This window comes from Cnephaeus nilssonii (assembly GCF_951640355.1).
Source record: "Cnephaeus nilssonii genome assembly, chromosome: 1".
Classification (NCBI taxonomy): domain Eukaryota; kingdom Metazoa; phylum Chordata; class Mammalia; order Chiroptera; family Vespertilionidae; genus Cnephaeus; species Cnephaeus nilssonii.
Window position 1 is genome coordinate 107,109,748 of NC_137072.1, and position 21,186 is coordinate 107,130,933.

Consider the following 21,186-nt stretch of genomic DNA (forward strand, 5'->3'; position numbering starts at 1 on the left):
AATATAGCTACTATCAACTCATGCCACCAAGGAGGGAGCCCAAAGAATCAATACCACAAACTCTTTATTTTCTTCCTTCTTGATCTTCTGTTAGTATTTCCCATTGGCCAAACCCAATGGATAGGAATGTAGGTTACACCCATAGAGATCAGCATCACATTCTGTTGTCTTATGAACCAGAAGTTGGGGATCTATAGGACCAGTGACAATTCTCAGAGCCAGTCACACTGCTCTTCTTCTTGTAAGATTTGTTCCCAATTTCATGACATCTTGGAGGCTGACAGCTGGCTCACACGTACATGTTGACATTGAGTAGATAAATATAGGATTAAGGAATTTAGCTATTTCATGAATGGCTTAGAATCAAGAAATTCCTAGCTACTCTTCTCTATGTGAGCACAAATGCTTTTTCTTTAAAAATAAGCGCTGTCAAATCTGTGGCTATATCTCCCCATTGACTGAGTAATTCACTTTTTTCTCCATGCCTAGTTCTTTCCCTATTTATCCAAAGGACATGATGGTGACCAAAGGTTACTCACTAGATAATGGTAAGGAATAAATGCAAAAAAATAAAATAAACAGTTGATTTTGTGTGTGTGTGTGTGTGTGTGTGTGTGTTTTAATTTAAATTTGCTCTATAGTAACACTAGAGGCCTGGTACACAAATTCATGCACCAGTGGGGTCCCTCAGCCTGGCTTGGGGATTGGGCCGAAACCAGTTCTCTGACATCCCCTGAGGGGTCCCAGATTGCGAGAGGGCGCAGGCCAGGCCAAGGGACCCTTCCAGTGCATGATCGGGGCCAGGGAGAGACACAGTAGGTTGGCCAGTGGAAAGGGACAATGGGAGGGCTCCAGGGTGTGTCCGGCCATCTCACTCAGTACCAATCGGTGGGACCCCAGCAGCAAGCTAACCTACCGGTTGGAGCGTCTGCGCCCTGGTGGTCAGTGAGCATCATAGTGAGCAGTTGAGCAGCCTTAGCATATCATTCGCATATTATGCTTTGATTGATTGAATGGCCAATGGGTCGACCAGACACTTAGCCTATTAGGCTTTTATTATATAGGATTTACCCAGTAGAATCTCAGTGCCCTCATTGAATCAAAATACTTGATTCACCAAATTAAAGCCTTATTCCAGGGGTTTTTGTTGTTGATTTGAGCAGACACAGAAGAGCAAATGCAACAAGGTTATTATAAAGCTAGACTACTCATAACCCATAAGCCACCATCATCAAATTGCCTTGGATAATTGCAAAACATAATTTCCTAACTCTACTTCAGGTTTTTGGTGTCAAACCCAGCATAACATTTCAGTGTTTTGTTTCCTGGCAGCTTATTGATCATGAAAGTTTTAGATGCCTCTCTTGGCTGAGAAACCATCAGCATGTGGCTGTTGGATTTATTTTCAAAAAAAATGACTTGAACTGCCAACATGCTGCCAATTAAAAATACAACAGTAATCTCCAGGAAGTTTTTTAAAAAAATATTTAGCCTTCTGACAATTAATTAATCTCATTCTAACTCCTCGGTGACTTTAGCTAAAAGCTCTGACCTGGGCATAGTCAGGAAAAATTTTGGAGGAACAGAAACATAACCCTTGAGGGTTTGTAAACTTAATTTGCATATATGAAACAAGGTCCTTCAACTTTATCATCTGTATGAGCTAAAAAATTTTGTGATAGAATTTTCAGATGTTATTTTTACTTATTTAATAAGCACCTAACACTTACTATGTGGTTGGTACAGTTCTAAGTGCTTTGCATATGCCCTGGACAGTGTGGCTCAGTGGTTGGGCATCATCTGGTGCACCAAAAGGTTGCTGGTTTGATTCCTGGTCAGGGAAGGCTCAATCCCCAATAGAAGACGTATAGGAGGTAGCTGATGGATGTTCTGCTCTCTTATCAATGTTTCTCTCTCCCTCCCTCTCCCTTCTCTCTCTCTAAAAAAAAAAAAAATCAATTTCAAAAATCTTTAAAAACTAAATAAAAAAGAAGTGCTTTGCACAGTTTAATTTATTTTGTCCTAAAACCAGTCCTATAAAATGGACACTTTATTATTCACATTTTACAAAATAGGCAACTGAGGGATGAGAGGCTAATTTGCTTGCCTGAATCACCTCATCAGTAAGAGGTGTGGGGGCAGGGACAGAGTATGTGTACTTTACCAGTTCTCTAGTTACATTCACTGTGTTGGTCAGTTTTACAAAAAAAAAAAAAAAAAAATATATATATATATATATATATATATATATATATATATATATATACACACACACACACACACACACACACACACACACACACACACATATATATATACACACATATATATATATTTTTTCCCACTTACCTACTCAACATAGGGCACCTTTGCAACGCCCATGTTGTCCAGAGAGATTGTATTCTCCTGACCTCAGTCTGATCATGTTCAAATGAAAAGTGCAGACTGTGCCTCATCTCCTAGATCTAACCTTGCAGGAACACTGAGATGGCATTACTTATTTCTGGCTGGGGCAGTGGATGTTCCAAAGCTAGCATTTAATTTCTCTTGTTCCTGGTACTTCACTGCTCATGAAAGGCAGCAAGTGGGAAAATTGGAAACTCTACTTAATCCCGTTTTAATACCAACCAACCTGTCACTTACTTATTGTAAACTGTGTGTTGTAATAATTAGAATAACTGCCCCTTCCCTTTGTATGGGATTTTACAGGTTTTAAAATTCTCTCTCTTGATTCTCTTATATCATCCTCATAAAGCTTCTGGGAGAATAACACATCGCAGGAATTATAGCCTTCTTTTAACACACTGAAAAATGGAGAGATTAAGTGGCTTGTTCAAAGTTGCATAGCTGTTTAGAGACAAATAGGAAGATGGGCTTTTTTTTTTTTAAATTCCTGGACTATCATGTATCTACCAGGAATCTTCATTATATCATGAATGAGTCTTGGTATAGGAAAGCCAGAGGCAGGAACCCCAGGACAGCCATTTCCTGTTGGCAGGTTTAGTAGATTTCACGTAGATAAAGAAGACATTTATGGAGCACTAACTATGGGAAAAGTAATAGTGCCCGGAACAGGGGAACACGTAGATCATGACGTCTGAAGGCTGACCTGGTACTGAAAAAAACAGACATATATAAAGATCACTCAGATACAACAAATTCAAGAAAAATGCTGTGAGAGGCAATGCTAGAGAGGTAAAGAGCTACAAGGTTAAGAGCGATAATGCTGGGAATAGCCTATTTGGTTCAAACCCCAGTTCTGTGACTAGCTATAGAAACCTCAGGTAAGTTTCTTACCCTTTCTGAGTTTAATTGCCTTCTGTGTACAGTGGAAATAATAGTAGCAATATTATATGTTCACTCAAAAGTTCAAATGAGCATGCGAAGTGTTTACAACAGTGACTGGCTAGTAAGTGGCCCCTAAATGTTCGCTGCCAATGCTGTTATTCTATCCTATGATGATCATGACTCCTATAGCCATAGATGTGAGACTGAATCTCTCCTCAGTGCATTTCACAAAGAGAGAATATTTCAGCAGTGCTCTTTGAGACAGAAAAAGCAGGGGGAATATTCTAGGTACCTGAAAAGATAAAGCTTAAGATAGAAAGAATGAGAAATAGGGAGAAAGCTGAAAAGGTGCTCTGGGACCAGAATTTGTAGGTCCTTGGTGCCAACATCAGTCTGGACCTTTCTCTGCAGTAAAGGCCGAGGTAATGGGGAGTTATCCAACACGTGTACTTATTTACTTCTATTTCAGCTTTATTGAGTTATTTGGCATATAAAATTGTAAGATATTAAAAATGTACACCATGGTGATGTGATACTTTATACATTGTGAAAAGATTCCTATCATTTAGTTACTTAACACATTCATCACTTCACGTTTATTTAGTGTGAGGTTTTTTGTTGTTTTTTTTTTTTTATAGAGGGGGTAAGATATTTAAGTTTTACTATCTTAGAAAATTTCAATTATACAACACAGTATTATCAAATACAGTCACCATGTTCTACATTAGCTCCTCAACCCTTATCTTCCTAGAGGCCCGGTACATGAAATTCGTGCACAGAGGGGGCGGTTCCCTTAGCCCAGTCTGCACCCTCTCCAATTGGGGACCTGTGGGGGATGTCTGACTGCCGGTTTAGGCCTGATCCCTGTGAGACCGCTGGCTCCTAACTGCTCACCTGCCTGCCAGCCTGATCACCCCTAACTGCCCTCCCCTGCCAGCCTGATCTTGCCCCCAACTTCCCTCCTCTCCCAGCCTGGTGCCTCCAACTGCCCTCCCCTGCTGGCCTGATCTCACCCCCAACTGCCCTCCTCTTCTGGCCAATTTGGTTATGATTGGTCAGTTTCTATGCCAGTGTCAAAAGCTCCACCTCCTAGGCAGCCATTGGCTCTCCACAGCACCCAGATTTGGTTCTGATTGGTCGGTGTCTATGCCAGTCAGCGTCAAAAGCTCTACCTCCTAGACAGTCATTGGCTCCCCACAGCACCCAGATTTGGTTCTGATTGGTCGGTGTCTATGCCAGTCAGCGTCAAAAGCTCTACCTCCTAGGCAGTCATTGGCTCCCCACAGCACCCAGATTTGATTCTGATTGGTCGGTGTCTATACCAGTCAGTGTCAGAAGCTCCGCCTCCTAGGCAGCCATTGGTTATTCACAGCACCCAGATTTGGTCCTGATTGGTCAGTTCCTATGCCAGTCAGCATCTCCGGGCCTATCTCTGGGCCTGATCAGAGAGGCGGGGCTGAACAGCAGCCCCTGCAGAGGCTGGAGAGAAAGAAAAGTCAGGCTGCTGCGAAGTTCAGAAAGAAACAGGGAGAGAAAGAGAGAGGCAAGTACTGATCAACAGCTGCCACTGAGGCTGCAGATCAGACTTTGCCTCTCTCTCTGGGTCTCAGCCCCCTGGGCAGTCAGTGCTGGGTCACCAGACTGTAGTGGGGCAGTCAGTGCTTGGTCACCACAGCAACCCAGCGCTGACTGAAGGACTTCTGGGTTGGTCAGCCTACAGTGGTGATCGGTTGTTACAACCCTGGCCTTTTATATATTAGGATAGCTAAAAGTTTGTCCAATCTTGCCCTATTCCCTCCCTCCCCCCACCTCCGTCCACCTCCAGTCCTTGGAAACCCCTTTTTCATTCTCTGTTTCTATTAATTTGACTTTTTTATTTTATTATTTATTTATTTATTTGTTTGTTTGTTTGTTTATTTATTTTTAAAAATTCCATATATAAGTGATATCATAAAGTATTTGTATTTCTCTGTCTGTCTTACTTAACTTAGCATAATGCCCTCAAGTTCCATGTATATTGCCACAAACAGCCAGATTTCCTTCTTTCTCTCGCTGAATAACATTCCATTGTATATCTATACCAAGTTTTCTTTATCACATAATCTGTTGATGGACACTTAGGTTATGTCTATATCTTAGCTTTTGTGAATATTTCTGCAATGAGCAAGGGAGTGCAGATATCATTTTGATATACTGTTATTTCCTTTGAATATATGTATGCCCAGAAGTTTGATTACTGGTTCAAAATGGGGAATGTATCCTTTTCTGTTTGGGTTTTGAGATGGCTAGAGTTAGCCAAGAGTCAAGGGAGCTGGACACAAGTCCTACCTTAGAAGAGTTGATGGTGAACTTGAAGTCAGAGAAAAGACTAGCAAAGAATCAAGAGTAACGTTTAATACAAGACATGAACAGGGTGTCAAAACTGTCAGCAAAACCTAGCTGGGTATTGATTTCTGAATCAAGGAACCAACTGAAACTCAGCATGAGAACATGACACGATAATAAATCATAAAATCTCCACTTAAGTGAGAGAAATAAACAATGAAATGAAATCACTAACCCAAGACCTCACAATTACTCTCTGTCGAAGGAGGGGTTTCACCTCAGTGTAATGCCAGAGCATTGGGTCTTCACCATAGACTTCCCTGTCTAGAGAAGAGGACAAATGCCTCAATATAAGGAGGTGGTTATCGAAGGGAGAAGAAGGACTTGAAATGCGTGGTGAAGGTGCAACTGGAAATACTGAGTGAAAGATGGAAAACGTACAAAGTGATTCCACCAGACGGATACTGGTGCATTCAGCAAGACGAGGAACAGAGAAGGCCATGAAAGTTAAGAAGGGGTGATCATTTGATTTTAGACATGGTTTAAAGTGTCTGAAGAGCACAAGCCATTCCCAGAAGCAAGCTTTATTGTCAATTGTTGTGTCTTTTTTGTTCAGGTTACCTGTGTGATGAAATCTTTTTTCTTCCCACTTGATTTTTTTCACTATGTTTTGTTTTAATTGCTAATTTGGACCAAAAGGGATGGAGTGATGACTACTTATAAAAAGCTACATAGAGGTTTAGATTTATTTTATTTTATTTTTCATAATGAAGATTAGTGTGTGTTTTTTAAAATATATTTTTATTGATTTCAGAGAGGAAGAGAGAGGAAGAGAGAGATAGAAATATCAATGATGAGAATCATTGATTGGCTGCCTCCTGCATGACCCCTACTGGGGAACAAGCCCACAACCTGGGCATGTACTCTTGACCAGAATTGAACCTGGGACCCTTCAGTCCACAGGCCAAACCAGCTAGGGCTAGAAGTTTAGATTTAAAAAGCTTTCTCTGTTTTTTGTCTCTTTTATTGATGATTTCATAATTGGTCACTTGTGCAATTTCCAGTAGGAGTCATAAATACCTCTTGTCCACTTGCATTGACCTGAAGAGTAATATTTGGGCTAAACATTAACAGTAGCAATGCCAGTTTCTGCTGGTGTCCTTTATACACTGACATAGGAGCCTAACACTTTAAACAGACTCAATTTTACACCCCACCAGGTCTATAAAATTGCTCTGTTGTCCGCTTAGATTGCAGGGTTAAAGTTTAACCTCCTTACTTCCAAATTGCTTTTCCTGCCAGGAGATCTAGAGCTGCAAGTGTGATGGGCAGAAGCCCTTTCGGGGAACACAGGCCCATCTTTGCTTATAAACTTTCAGAAAAAAAAAAAAAAAGAACAAAACAGCAAGCTCTGGAGATGAACTGACAGAAGAAAGCCTATTCACCTTTTAGCAAAGCATTTTCATTGGAGACTTTGGGTAGAAAAACAGCTCCACAGTACATTTTGTGTTCTCTGAATCTGCTTAGAGGTGGGCAAATTCTCCAGTGAGTGTTCTGGAGGTAATGAAAACCATGTTTAATTGAGCTCAGTGACAGGGTAAAGTCAATCAGTGCTTTAGGTGAGCAGAGGGGGCAAAAGCACGATAATAATAGCAAAAGGTATGAGTATGGATTCCGATGGTGCACCATACACTATGCAAAATCCTTTACATACAGATTCTATTTAATCTTCAGAATTATTCAGGTGCTATTATGATCACCATTTAACAACTGAGGAGTATAAAGATTTGAGGTTTTAAGTGACTTGTCCCACATTATAAGGCTACTAAGTGGTAGCGCTGAAACTCAAGCCCAGGTCATTTAGTCATTTGACACATTTTTTTAAAATTTATTTTTTTTCCAGTTCTTTTTTTTTTAATTTAATAAATCTTTATTGTTCAGATTATTACAATTGTTTCTCCTTTTTCCCCCCATAGCTCCCCTCCACCCGGTTCCCACCCCACCCTCTGCCCTTATCTACCCCCCAGTGTTCTCATCCATAGGTGTACAATTTTTGTCCAGTCTTTTCCTGCACCCCCATACCCCTTTCCCCCTGATAATTATCAGTCCACTCCCTTTCTATGCCCCTGATTCTATTATATTCACCAGTTTATTCTGTTCCTCAGATTTCTAATTCACTTGATTTTTAGGTTCACTTGTTGAAAGATATGTATTTGTTGTTCATAATTTTTATCTTTCCTTTTTTCTTCCTTTTCTTAAAGAATACCTTTCAGCATTTCATATAATACTGGTTTGGTGGTGATGAACTCCTTTAGCTTTTTCTGTCTGTGAAGCTCTTTATCTGACCTTCAATTCTGAATGATAACTTTGCTGGGTAGAGTAATCTTGGTTGTAGGTTCTTGCTATTCATCACTTTGAATATTTCTTTCCACTCCCGTCTGGCCTGCATAGTTTCGGTTGAGAAATCAGCTGACAATCGTATGGGTGCTCCCTTGTAGGTAACTAACTGCTTTTCTCTTGCTGCTTTTAATATTCTCTTTTTGTCTTTTGCTCTTGGTATTTTAATTATGATGTGTCTTGGTGTGGTCCTCTTTGGATTCCTTTTGTTTGGGGTTCTGTGAGCTTCCTGTACTTGTAAGTATATTTCTTTCACCAGGTGGGGGAAGTTTTCAGTCACTATTTCTTCAAATAGGTTTTCAGTATCTTGCTCTCTCCCTTCTTCTGGCACCCCCATAATTCAAATGTTGGTATGCTTGAAGTTGTCCCAGAGGCTTCTTACACTATCTTCAACATTTTGGATCCTTTTTTTCTTTTTGCTTTTCAGGTTGAGTGTTTTTTGCTTCTTTGTATTTCAAATCTTTGACTTGATTCTTGCGTTCCTCTAGTCTGCTGTTGGGTCTCTGTTTAATATTTTTTATTTCAGTCAGTGTATGTTTAATTTCTAGTTGGCCTTTTTCATATCCTTGAGGGTCTCACTAAATTTATTGGCCTTTTCTAGGAAATTCTTGAAAAACCTTATAACCGTGGTTTTGAATTCTATATCCAGGCATTTGTTTTCTTCTATTTCTTTTGTTTGTAATCTCTTTCTTTGTCTCCGCATTTTTGCTGCTTACCTGAGTTCATAGGGTAGCTTTGTGTGCTAGGTTACCTATATGGCCCAGTGGGTCGGCCTCCCCAGTTACCTGAGATGGACACTCTTGGTGCACCCCTTTGTGGTCTGTGTGTACAGCCTTGTTGTAGTTAAGGCTTGATTGTTGTTGGTATCACTGGGAGGAATTGACCTCCAAGCCAATTGGCTGTATCAGCTGTGTCTACGCCGGGAGACCTTCTGTGCTGGAGACAGCCTTATAGGACCAGACTTGCAGACTTGCAAAATTTCAAAAGCCTCTGTGCTCAGCTTGAATGGGGTGGAGTCTCAGGGCTAAGCAGAGAGTCTTAGCTTCCTGTCAGCCCTGCCCTTGTGCGTGTGCCTCCAGACCTCTGCCTTCCGTGGCTCCCCTGAGTTTCCGCCTGACAGTCCTGATTCCCCCTGTAAGAGCGTGAGTCCTCAGGGGCTCGCCCGGAACTGGGGTTCAGTGCAGTCGGAACTGGGGTTCAGTGCAGTCAGGAGCTTCCAACTCCCTTCTGCTAAGGAAACACTGCGGCAACCTCCGCAGTCAGTCTTCTCTGCGCGCACTCACACACGTGCGCCTCCAGACCCCTGCCTGCCGTGGCTCCCCCCAGTATCTGAGTCTCCATGTGCCTTTCTCTCTGCCTGACAGTCCAGACTACCCCCGTATGAGCCTGGGTCCACGGGGTTTCTCCAGGAACTGGGGTTCAGTGCAGTAGGAACTGGGGTTCAGTGTAGTCAGGGGCTTCCTTTCCCCTCCCGCCAGAGAAAGCCAGCCATGTACTCAGCCGCCCTTCCTCTCTGCACGTGTGTCTCCATACCTCAGCCCTTTGCAGCTCCTCTGATTCTCCGTGAGCTTTTTTCTTTCCTTCTAGTTGTAGAATTTCCACTCAGCCAGCTTTCCTGTGGTTCTGGATGATGTCCGTTCTGTCTTTTAGTTGTAGTTTTGAAATTGTTGTGCGAGGAAGCAGTTTAGGTGCTTCCCTATGCCACCATCTTGGTTTCTTCTATTTTATTTTTTTTAATGTTTTTATTGATTTCAGAGAAGAAGGGAGAAGGGGAGAGAGATAGAAACATCAATGATGAGAGAGAATCATTGATTGCCTGCCTCCTGAATGCCCCCCACTGGGGATCGAGCCCACAACCTGGGCATATGCCCTTGACCAGAATAGAACCTGGGACCCTTCAGTCCACAGGCCGATGCTCTATCCATTGAGCAAACCAGCTGGGGCTCAGTTGACACATTTTTATCAATACCTGCCACACGGGAGACATTAATCTTAGTGGTGAGGTTGCAGCCATGAACAAGCCTGTGAACCCTGGAACGAGACTTTAGACTCTGACTGTGGTACTGTGTGAACATGGGCAGGTTTCTTACACTCTCTGTGCCAGTGTCTTCATCTTTAGAACATAATAGTGTGCTCATGGGAATTTTATGAGTAAATGTATGTAAAATGCTTATACAGATCAAATGCTATGAAGAGTGGTTTACTAATATTACATTTTTAGGACAAACAGGAGAAAGTCTATCAAAATTCAAGAGAAGCTCTACTGTTAGGGCATTGTTCCTTTAGTGTAGTATCATGGGCTATCTTTCTTTACCTCGCTTCATGTTTCACTACTTTCTAAATTTTTCTCTTTGATCATAGTTCCTCATAGCTGCTGCCTTTCCCGACAACAAGAATATCTTAGAGTATCAATCATTTTAGTCTGCCTCTGTGTGCAAGTTCAATCACATTTCTAGTTTCCTTCTGCCCTCACCCCAGCATGTTTACTGTAGATTTTCTCTCTGTGTTTAATGACTGGCAAAAATAATGTTTATTTCCCTCACTTACCAAAAAGTGAATAGGACCCTATCACCTATAAAATAATATCTCTTTTATAAGGGACCCTTCATGACTTGTAATAATAATATGGATAATGATAATAGTAAGCATTCCAATAGGTTATTATATTTTAAAATCTAAGCTGTGTAAATAGTAATTAATGTTTATAAATAAGGTAGAGACAATGCATTCATATGTGCTGTGAGCAATTTTCTTCTGAGTAGTTATATTTTATAACTGATTGAATTAAATCACAAAATTGTAAAATAATAGGTTCTCCTGGAATAGAAATTGCAATGTCATTGCCAACAAACACCTCTAACAGAACACATTCAAAATAATTGGCTGTTTTCAAAGTACTTTTCATTTTCCATGTGATATATGAATATTAAATAGGATAAAGTACAATGATAAAGGGCTTTTTTGGTCCTAACATACTTTAGGATCAGAGTTGAAGAAACACATGATTAAGTGACAGAAATTGGAGGGGTTCCAATTGGTCTGGGTGGTCTGGGAAGTGGTAGGACTCCACAGTGTTTTGATGGATGGGTTGCTTTCTACTCGTGATCTGTGCACAAACAACTTGGAGTTAACTGCTCGTACACCTTCCATGTGCCTGAAAATAGCTCCTGGTGGGTGGATAGGTGAATGGTTGTGAAGACAAGAAGAGTTGATAGTAAAACATTTGAAGTTGGCAAAGTTTAAAAAGTTGCTTCCATGATGGCCAGCATGGCTCATCATTGATGTTCCTATACCTCTCTCCCTCTCCCTTCCTCTGTCTGTAATCAATAAACACACACACACACACACACACACACACACACACACACACACACACACACATATGCCAGAGCCTGTCCCAGGTCTAAACTCTCCATCCAGAGAAGTCAAATATAAGAACAGGAAGAGGAAAGACATGTTTGTGTCCAATCCCAGCTCCCCCACTTATCAGCTATATAGTTGGGCAGACTTGAGCAAATTATTTAACCCTCAAAAATCTCTTTCCTCAATTGATTATAATGCCAAACCATTTGAGCATCATTGGGGGTGGGACTAAGAAATGGGATACTCTGAGTGGATGGCTGTACAAGATTTTGATGTAGAAAGGGAGGGGGGAAATTGCATGTCATGTAAAATTGCTTTGGAAATCTTCCTCCAGGCAACTTCATCTTGTCCTGATGTGTCATACTGAACATTAAACATCTTCTTATTCCAGAACTAGAGGCCTGGTGCATGACATCCGCAGTCAGACATCCTTAGTGCTGCCATTGAGGTGGGGGAGACTCCTGCCACTGCCACTGTGCTCACCGGCCGTGAGCCTGGCTTGTGGCTGAGAGGCGCTCCCCTGTGGGAGCGCACTGACCACAAGGGGACAGCTCCTGCATTGAGTGTCTGCCCCCTGGTGGTCAGTGTGCATCATATCGACCAGTCGTTCTACCATTCGGTCAATTTGCATATTACCCTTTTATTATATAGGATTTCTCAGGCGTAGTTTCCAGTGCTGTAATCAAGAATCCTACAGTATTGTTTAGTGTGAAGCTAAAGTCTGGAGTGAAATTTGTCAAACTCTTCTCCAATACCTGCCACTAGACCCCGCTTCTAAATAATAACATGTAATGCATCATTAGAAGGTAATTGTTCTCATCATGATGTTATTGTCATTCTTATCAAGTCACTATTAAAGAAATTTAACAAAGGGTCAACAGTAGGAGTAAAGACTCAGAGGATGTTTTTATAAATGAGATAAAGCAATATAAGTCAAGCTGGCTGAATCTTTGGCTCAGACAAATCAATTTTAGCTCAAATAGAATTTAAAGTTATACTATCTAGAATCTTTTTTATAATGAAAAATAGATTGTTTTTAAGAAGGGTCATGTTTTATTGAGAAATGGACCTCCTTATAGATACAAGTGGCCTGGTTGTGGTGCTTCAAATAGTTATGCATTTGTTTCACGTTTTTTATTGAGCACTTTTAGATGCTGTTGGACCAGTGGAGCCAGTGGTCTGTCAGATCCTAGGAGAAGCCATGGAGGCAATGGCCTAACAGTGTTAGGACGTGATAAGGCAAGGACTCGATTCTGTGTGCCTGACCTGTGTACTGAACCACTTTCATTTTAAAAATGTGATTTTTTTTTCATAAAATGGTTTTATTTCAGCATTACAGGCCTTGCTTATAAACATGTGTATTAGGACCACAGGCCTCACATTCATGTTTGTTTATAAAGAAAGGTGATCTGTGGTTGTGTTCTGGAGGGAATGGCTTGACCTCGGATAGAGACAAGTGTGCATAATTATGAGTTGGGCTGTAATAAGATTCTACTGTATTTTTTTTTTCTTTTCTATTTTAAGAGAAGTTGTGAGAAAGGGGAGAAAGATTACTATTTTTGAAACTCATTATGTTGTTCCCAAGTGATTTGAATTCCAATTTCTAGCCCAACTGTGTCATGGCCTAAGAGAACTGTTGACTCAGACATAGAGACTTTAATCTAAGGTGCAAAGAATAAAAAAAAGACAGCCAGGAAGCTCAAGGTCTGGGTTTGGGAATTTATTGTCTGATTAAAATGAAATCTCTTAGAAGATGCATGAATTAAAATACTATTTGTATTCAGATTATCTCAGGATGCAAAGGCAGCACTGGAATTAGCAATGCATTAAGGTATGTGTTAACCGAGGCCTGGAGATAATTCAAGAGACCAGAGTCCCACATGGTGCTAGTTTTCATTCCAGACAAACCCCTCAGCCTCCTGGAACTTAACATTTCTCAGTGATAAAATGAGGAAGAGCAACCTTTCAGGTTTTTTCCAGTTCTGAGATTTCATCACTTTTACTGATCAGCACATCATCGACCACCATCATAGTGATCCCCTCCAGGTGGCTGGGCATGTTTCCCCTGAGGAGTTGGGGTTCAGTGGCCACCTGGTTTATGGTTTTGATTCTTTTATTCCCTAGGCTTTTAGACCAAAATATATAACTGTTACTATCTCAAATAGCAGGTTGACTAAACTCACAATCTTTGGTGTCAAAACAAACCAAAACAAAACAAAACAGGGATTAAATCCCAGCTCTGTCGCTTACTAGCTGTGTGACCTTGAGTAAGTTGTTCAAGTTCATTGCGTCCCAGTTTATTCTTTGTAAAATAAGGGCAATAACAAATCACAGAATTTTTGTCAGTATCAGAATGAGATAACATACAGCCAGGCTTGGAGCAAAAGCTCTCCATAGGATGGTGGTTTTTATTAACAATCTCAGCAAAGTGCTTAGAAAGTTGGGCTTTAGGTTCCTAAAGACCCTTGTCTGCTTCATTACTAACCAGCCACCTGACCTTGAGCAAGCCACTTAGAATCCCCAAGCCTCAGTTTTCTCATCTATAGATTGGGGATGATAATCACTTCTTTGATGGTCAAGGTAAAGAATAAATAATATGATTGACTAACAAATTGCCCAGCACTCACTGGGCAAACTTGGTGAATAACAAGACCTGCTTTTATTCTTAGCGTGTGTCATTTGAATACAGTTCCGAGTTTGCTCAGGCTGCCATAACAACATGCCATAGACTGGTGGCTTAAACAAGAGAAAGTTATTTTCTCATGGTTCTGACGACATGAAGTCCAAAATCAAGGAGCCCACAGGTTTCTTTTCCCGAGACCTCTCCCAGTGGCTTGCAGATGGCTGCCTTCTTGCTGTGTCTTCGTGGCTTTTCCCTATGCGTGTGTATCCCAGGTCTCTCTCTTTCTCTCTCTCTCATCTTTATAAAGACACAAGTTGCATTGGACTAGGGTCCTAGCTTTATGCCCTCATTTAACTTTACCTCCTTAAAGGGCATATCTTCAAATATAGGCATATTGAGGGGTTAGACCTTCAACATTCAAATTACACAATTCAACCCACAGAAGGGCCAGAAATCAGACAGCGGTGGATTAAGGAGAAAGCAGGAAGTAGGACATGAACCCAGTGGAGAAAGTCAAGTTCTCTGAGACATTTGACAATGCAGGAAAGGAGAGAGGTTGTCATTGATTTTATCATTGTTAAGAGAGCAAGTGGCAAAGCAGGAAGAACATGTTTTGTCATTAAAGACTTGGATGTAAATCTTTTCTCTCTTTTTTTCTCCTGTGTGACACCTCACCACTCATTTTTTCCCCCCACTTCTATGAGACTCAGTACTCACCTGTGTAAAGAATGGACAATTATAGCTCATCTTGGAGTTACTGCAAGGACTACCATAATATCAATAGAGCCCATCTCCTGACATATAATGGGAGCTCAGTAAATGCTAAGCACTGTATTAAAATCCCCCCCAAATGCATGACTTCAGTGGTGGCTGCGTCACATCATGTATTTCGCAGCAGAATCACACTGTGCTCTCCACAGAGTTTGCCTCCGGGAATCAGAGTTTGGATTGGGTTAGATGGTGTTGCATTTTTAATTTATCATAAGCTGGTGATTGCTGATGATTCCAGGTGTGTGTTTAGAGCCTGTCAGCCTCCTGGAAATAGAAACAGCCCTTTGGCAGGTAGGAGTCATTACGAAGTGAGGTACCAGTGAGCCGGGAAAACAAGAGAGCCTGCAGGCAGGCACTTCAAATGTGCTGCTTTGAATATTGCATGTGCTGCTTTGAATATTGCATGTGCTGCTCATCCTATCACACACAGTTAACTCAATTGCACTAACCTCTGGCGCCGGGTCTGTCATCTCAGTCTTGGCATCTGCAAGTCTGCGACAGCTGTGGAAGCAACTGTGTTGGGTGTGTGGTTCAGACTGCTGTGTGGTTACAAAGGCCAAAAAGTTAATGCGCTGTTTTGTTTCTTTCTAGTGCAAGGGCCATTAGGTCTAGAGGAGGTTATGCTATGATTCAAAGGCTACTCAGAAAATCTGATTAAAATTTCCTGGACTTCTGCCTTGCTGTGTTTCTCAGAACAATGCACAGTCAACACCGTGATTCCAAAGAAGGCATTTAAGGGCCACCAGTGGTCCACAAACCTCAGTCTGAGAAATAATTTTCTGGAGGGCAGCTAAGGTTCCAGGGACTCCAGAGGAATGGAAACTCTAGCAGCAACATCATTTGTTTATTGACTCATTCATTCGTTCACCAAATAATTCTTGAGCCACGATGGGATATGAAACTCTATATCAAGTCCAGAGGACGTTCAGATCTGTAAGACATTACTTCTGTCTTCAAGGAACTCACAATAGAGAAGACAGGCAGAAACTGATCACAATGTTTTGCTTTACATGCTGGATGAGAGGGAGGTAGGTTGTAGACCTCTGACCTGGGAGACACCAGTCTGCATGCTGGAGCAATCGGGAAAGCTTTAGAGAGGAGGCAGTAATATTAGAATTGGTCATAAAAGATACACACATTTCACCAGGTGAGAAAAGGACAGAGGGATATTTTAAGCTGAGGAAATGACACTCTAAATGGTTCATAAGGAGCTTATACCAGGACATTTTTAGAGAAAGCAGAGTCTTCCTATTTGTTATTGTTTGTTTACATTTGATGCGTTCTATGAAACTTATTTCTCCATTGGCACCGACAATAACTACCAGGCAGCTCATGTCATTGGATTCACAGCAGTCGTAGGGAATACCATCTTCCTTCATTCTCTCTGCTCAGCACCCATGGAGTAGAATCAACTTATTCGCGCCAATGAACAACGGAGAAAATTGAAGGAGCCCATTCTGGCATTTTTTTCTTGCCTCATAAAGCCCAGCCTGAGGTCAAGCTGTTAATGCCTAGCTGCCTTTCATTGGCTACTTTATTTTCACATCCATTAGAGGCAAACCACCAAAATTCTCATCAATTTTATCCTTGTCAGCTCAGAGTGACTCTTGGTCCTGCCATTTTTTCATGTCCCTCTTCTTATTCTTACCCATCAATCACTATTCTACAGCTTTTCCAGATCACTGTTGCAAAATGAATTATTTTGATACGAAAAGTACAAAGCAAATATTTGCTTTCACATCCTCTTTTTCATGTTGACAAGCATAACCATTCCGAGTATTTGTTTCATATTTGTTTCATCGCCATTATTGGTCTTTCGTAAACCCCTTGAGGGTAGTGATGAGGACATGTGGAGATCAGACTTCCCCTGACCTTCATGTTCCTGCTAAGTGAGAGTTCTGGCCCGGAACTCTACTTCAGTGAGACAGGACAGTAAGTAGGTGCACATGTTAGTGAAAGGCAGAATTATAATTTCTTTTTGGCTAATTTTATTGGGGTGACATTGGTTAATACAATTACATATGTTTCAGGTGCACAATTCTATGATACATCATCTGTTTATTTGTACTTGTCTTCACCACCACCCCAAGTCAAGTCTTCTTCCTTTACCCTTTTCTAGCTCCCCCCACCCCTCTCCCTCTGGTAATCACCAGAGAGGCAGCATTACTAAGTATAAAACATGATGTGACTTTTGTAATCAACAAGGACTACATTTCCAAATGACACATGCCTTGCTGTGTTTGGAATTGGGAGTACTGGTGGCCCTGAGTCCAGAGTTGATGAGAAGAAGCTATTTTCTTGAGCTTCACCCCTTGGAGTTGGGAATCTGTAGCCAAGAGGAAGGAATATGATGGAGGGAAGCCATGGTCTCAGTACTGGGCCTGGATGCTTCTGTCCCTGATGAGTTTCTTAGCTGATGTTTGAGCTGAACTATGGCAGGAAGAATTCCTTAGGCCTCCATTGGGCCCCATTGCAAAGAGCTGGACCTCATTAAGGATGTTGTACTTTTTGAGACCCAAATACCCAGATCCTACTATATCCCAACACCTCCCAATGATCCTAATGCAAATATGCAGATTTACCAGATGTTACTTGTGGGGAAGAAGGGTTCTATGGACAAATACCCTTTGGGGTTAATTGGGTTAAGCAAAGCTAAACAGAATTATTTGCTGCAGGTTCTCTCTAAACCATATAGTCCTGTGTTTTGCTCCCAAACTCTGAAAATGTTTACATTTCCCATATTTATATAGACTGAAAATTAGTTTGCATAGAGCACCTTAGAGAAATGTAGTAAATATATAATTCACAAAGTAAAGTGTGATATTCTATAATTTATCTGTAGCTGTGGATTTCCTTGTCTGCAAAATAAGGTTTGGCCAGAAGTTCCCATAGGCCCCGGTCCATCCAGCGTGCACCCATGGAGACTGGGTTTATGCCAGACATACTGGCCGCTGATTTTTCTCGCTTGATCTGACTACTTTATTTGCAGCCCCTGGAGAAATACTTTATTTCAGAAGAATCCTTGTTGAGTATTAGCAAAGGCCTAACTCATTGATACAAAGGTGATGTTGTTATTAAACTAAAATCCTGTTTTTATAACTAGTACTTGTTATATATATATACAAATCTAAGGTTTTAAGTTTTCCATTATTTTTTTTTCACTTTTCAAACTGTACTGGGAAATGTTAGTATGTAATGTCTAATAACTAGAAACTGTGAAAACATATTATGTAGTATTAGCTTGGCTTCATAGTCTAAACTCTGGGAAATATGCATATTGATTGGCAGTGTGAGAATCATCCCTCTGGGAAAATAATAGGCATCTAGTAAACGCTCCTTTGTTTTCCTGAAAAAGCATTGGGGAGCCGTGGCTGTTCTAAGACTCTTCTTGGTTTCCCTCCGCAGACAGCGTGGAGGATGAGCTGGAGATGGCCACCGTCAGGCATCGGCCTGAGGCCCTTGAGCTGCTGGAAGCCCAGAGCAAGTTCACCAAGAAGGAGCTCCAGATTCTTTACCGAGGATTTAAGAATGTAAGAACTTCCTTTTCAATTTTACCTTCACCCCCTTCTCAGAGGAGCATAGAGAAGAGAGAGGGAAAGAGGGAAATATACAGTTCTGGGAGAGCTCCCCCCCCCCATCTGCACATTTCATACCAGTCTTTCCTAGATGTGACCATTGTTGTAGCCATTTGGACTATGACTCACTTGGGCACACCAATGCTCATACATTGTAGGTACACATAAAGCAAGAATGAGCAAAGGAGAAAGGTTTACTCAATTCAATTCTTAGTGTGTTTTTTTTCTTTTTCAGCTATAATAACATAATTTCAATAAGCCCCAATTATCTCTTCATTTTTAAACTATAGTCTGGTGTTTGACTTGAAACTTGGCTATAAATCGGGCCCATCAAGGAAGTGCCTCACTTGCACTGGGGAAAAGTCACCTTAAATTCAATAGTTCCTAAAAGACCATGATGCCACTGACTGGACCACAAGTGTCTGTAGGTAGCCCCTGCATCCAGTCTCTGTGATCCAGGTGTGACTATGGTAACTCTAATTGAGCTTTCAGAATATATTTTTAGGTTCCTTCATGCATATTACAAACAACCTTCCACCATCCCTCTGACTCCAGGGCATCTGTCACTATCCCATGTCTGCTCCTTACCACTCTCCTTGCTTGGACTTTCGAAATTTTTTTCCGCGTTACTCTTCAAAAACATGGTTCTCTGCTAACACCCAAGCCTTTGTTGGGGTACACTGGGTGGTGAGGGAGGAGCTATAATAAATCTGTTCACTGCATAAATACAGGTCTCTCATTAACAGGGGTCTTGATGTGTAATGTATCTAGATGACACATACATAAACATGTATGAAGAGAAAGGAGCTTTAGAGTTATGCCTATGCTGCTAGAATGTAGACTTCAGAGAGAGTAAGACTTACAATGAAACAGCTGCACTGACCACTGGCCGCAGCAAACCACTGAGTGAGTGGCAAGGATGGGGAAAGAAAGGAGGTGAGAAAGACCAAGTCCTGGCCCTAAGTAAATCCTAAGGACAAACTAATATAATATACTATAGGCCCAATGCATGAAATTTGCACAAGAGTAGGCCTTTTCAGCCACAGTGGCTGCCTCAATCCCTCCCTCACAGCCACTGTGGCTGACTTGATCCCGCAGCTGCAGTCCTGGCTTCATCCAGAAGGTTGTCCAGAAGGATATCCGGATGGTTGTTCAGGTGTTCGGCCATTCAGTCAATTTGCATATTACACTTTTATTATTATAGATTAGAACTTCAAATGCATTCCTGTGAATATCTAAGTATCTCTGCTCTAGTTCACAGATCTTATAATAAGAAAACACATTTCTTTTTAACATTGGATTGTGCATCAGATTAAAAAAAAAAATGGTTGCTGAATAAAGGACAATGTAATCCAGCCTCCCAGCATCCCTGTATTCTTGATGGCTGCTACATTATTACCCCACTGCTGTCACTGTAGGTCTCTCCATGTGGGGTCTGATGCCTTTCACCCTACTTGTTGCAAACTGGAATCATGATTACTGCTTTCATTGACCTCAGGAGCCAAGTCTGCACAAGTCATATCCAAGTCACACTTCACAAAATATTTCCCAGGCTCCAAAGGCTGTATTCTTTTATTTCTTTAATGTTTTCTTTGCCTACTTGCACTCTGTTTTTCCTTTTCTCCCCTCCCAACCTCTTATCCCAACTTTTCCCCCCCGTTTCCTACCCTTCAGATCTCTTCTCTTTCTTCGTTTCTTCATTCTCTTCTTTTTCCCCCCTTCCGTTGTCTCTTCCTCTTGTCAATTCTTGTCTCCTTTCTTTTACTCTTTCTCTTCCTTTTTCTCTATTTTTTCCTGTTCTCTTTCTTCATTGTTTTCTGCCCTCCCCCATCCCATGAGAAAATTTCCATCAGACCTTTATATGCCTAAAGCATATTTTACATACTTCTTTAAAACAAACAATTTCACAGTTTGCTCAGAAAATATTAACTGGTATCTCTGATAAATTCAATGAGAGTGTTCTTTTAATGTTTGTTTATTTTCCCTTAGTCAAATGTACAACTTAATTTTAAAATAGCCCTAAAATCTAGGAAGAAAGGCACTAAAGCAGATCAGCAGCACTCATGTTTTACAGGATGGCAGCATCAGAACCAGCTTGCCATCACAGAAAGCAAACCACCTACCCTTGGTTTCCTGAACACTAATTATCTCAAGCCCTTAAGATAAAAAAATCATTTCCTGTAACCAATTAAGGTATTCACTTTTAATGAAACCTTTTAAAACTCTCCATATTTTGATTAAAAGGATAAACTAGTCATCAACATCTTAAAATAGTCACACGGAAATGGCTTACCACAGCAAGGCACCTTGGGTAAAGGTCCCCAGGGTTCTTCAGTCTTTTTTCAGCACTGCATCTCTTATAGCATTCCCTCAACTCTAACATAGATTATTAATATAAATGAGGTCTGGGCCTGGCCAGCATGGCTCAGTGGTTGAGTGTCTACCTATGAACCAGGAGATCACGGTTCAATTCCCAGTCATGGCACATGCCCGGGTTGCAGGCTCGATCCCCAGTGGGGGTGTGCCAATCAGTGATGCTATCTCACCATTGATGCTTCTATCTCTCTCTCCCTCTACCTTACTCTCTGAAATCAATTATTTATATATATATATATATATATATATATATATATATATATATATATATAGGCCCAGTGCACAAATTCGTGCACTGGTGGGATCCAGCCGGCCTGCCCCGATGGGGCCTATCGGGGGCATGGCTGGCCTAGACGAGGAGCCACAGGCAGTTTGCCAATTGGCCCTTCCCTTGATCAGGGGGGAGGGCCTGCCTGGGGGGTGGAGCCAGCCAGGGCAAGGGGAGCGAGCATTCCGGTCATTCTGCTG

The 21,186-nt window shown here is 41.4% G+C and overlaps 1 protein-coding gene across 6 annotated transcripts in view; it reads left to right on the forward strand.

The window, feature by feature from the left end:
- KCNIP4 (potassium voltage-gated channel interacting protein 4) overlaps positions 1 to 21,186 on the forward strand; it is a gene marked incomplete at both ends in the record, with an annotated part of 944,241 nt that overhangs the window by 838,202 nt on the left and 84,853 nt on the right. For 4 of the 6 annotated variants that reach the window (XM_079777236.1, XM_079777235.1, XM_079777234.1 and 1 more), the window contains one exon: positions 18,173 to 18,297. In XM_079777236.1, coding sequence (XP_079633362.1) covers positions 18,173 to 18,297 — 125 coding nt within the window. The remainder of the gene's footprint in view (positions 1 to 18,172; positions 18,298 to 21,186) is intronic. The other 2 variants (XM_079777238.1, XM_079777237.1) reach the window with 1 other exon arrangement.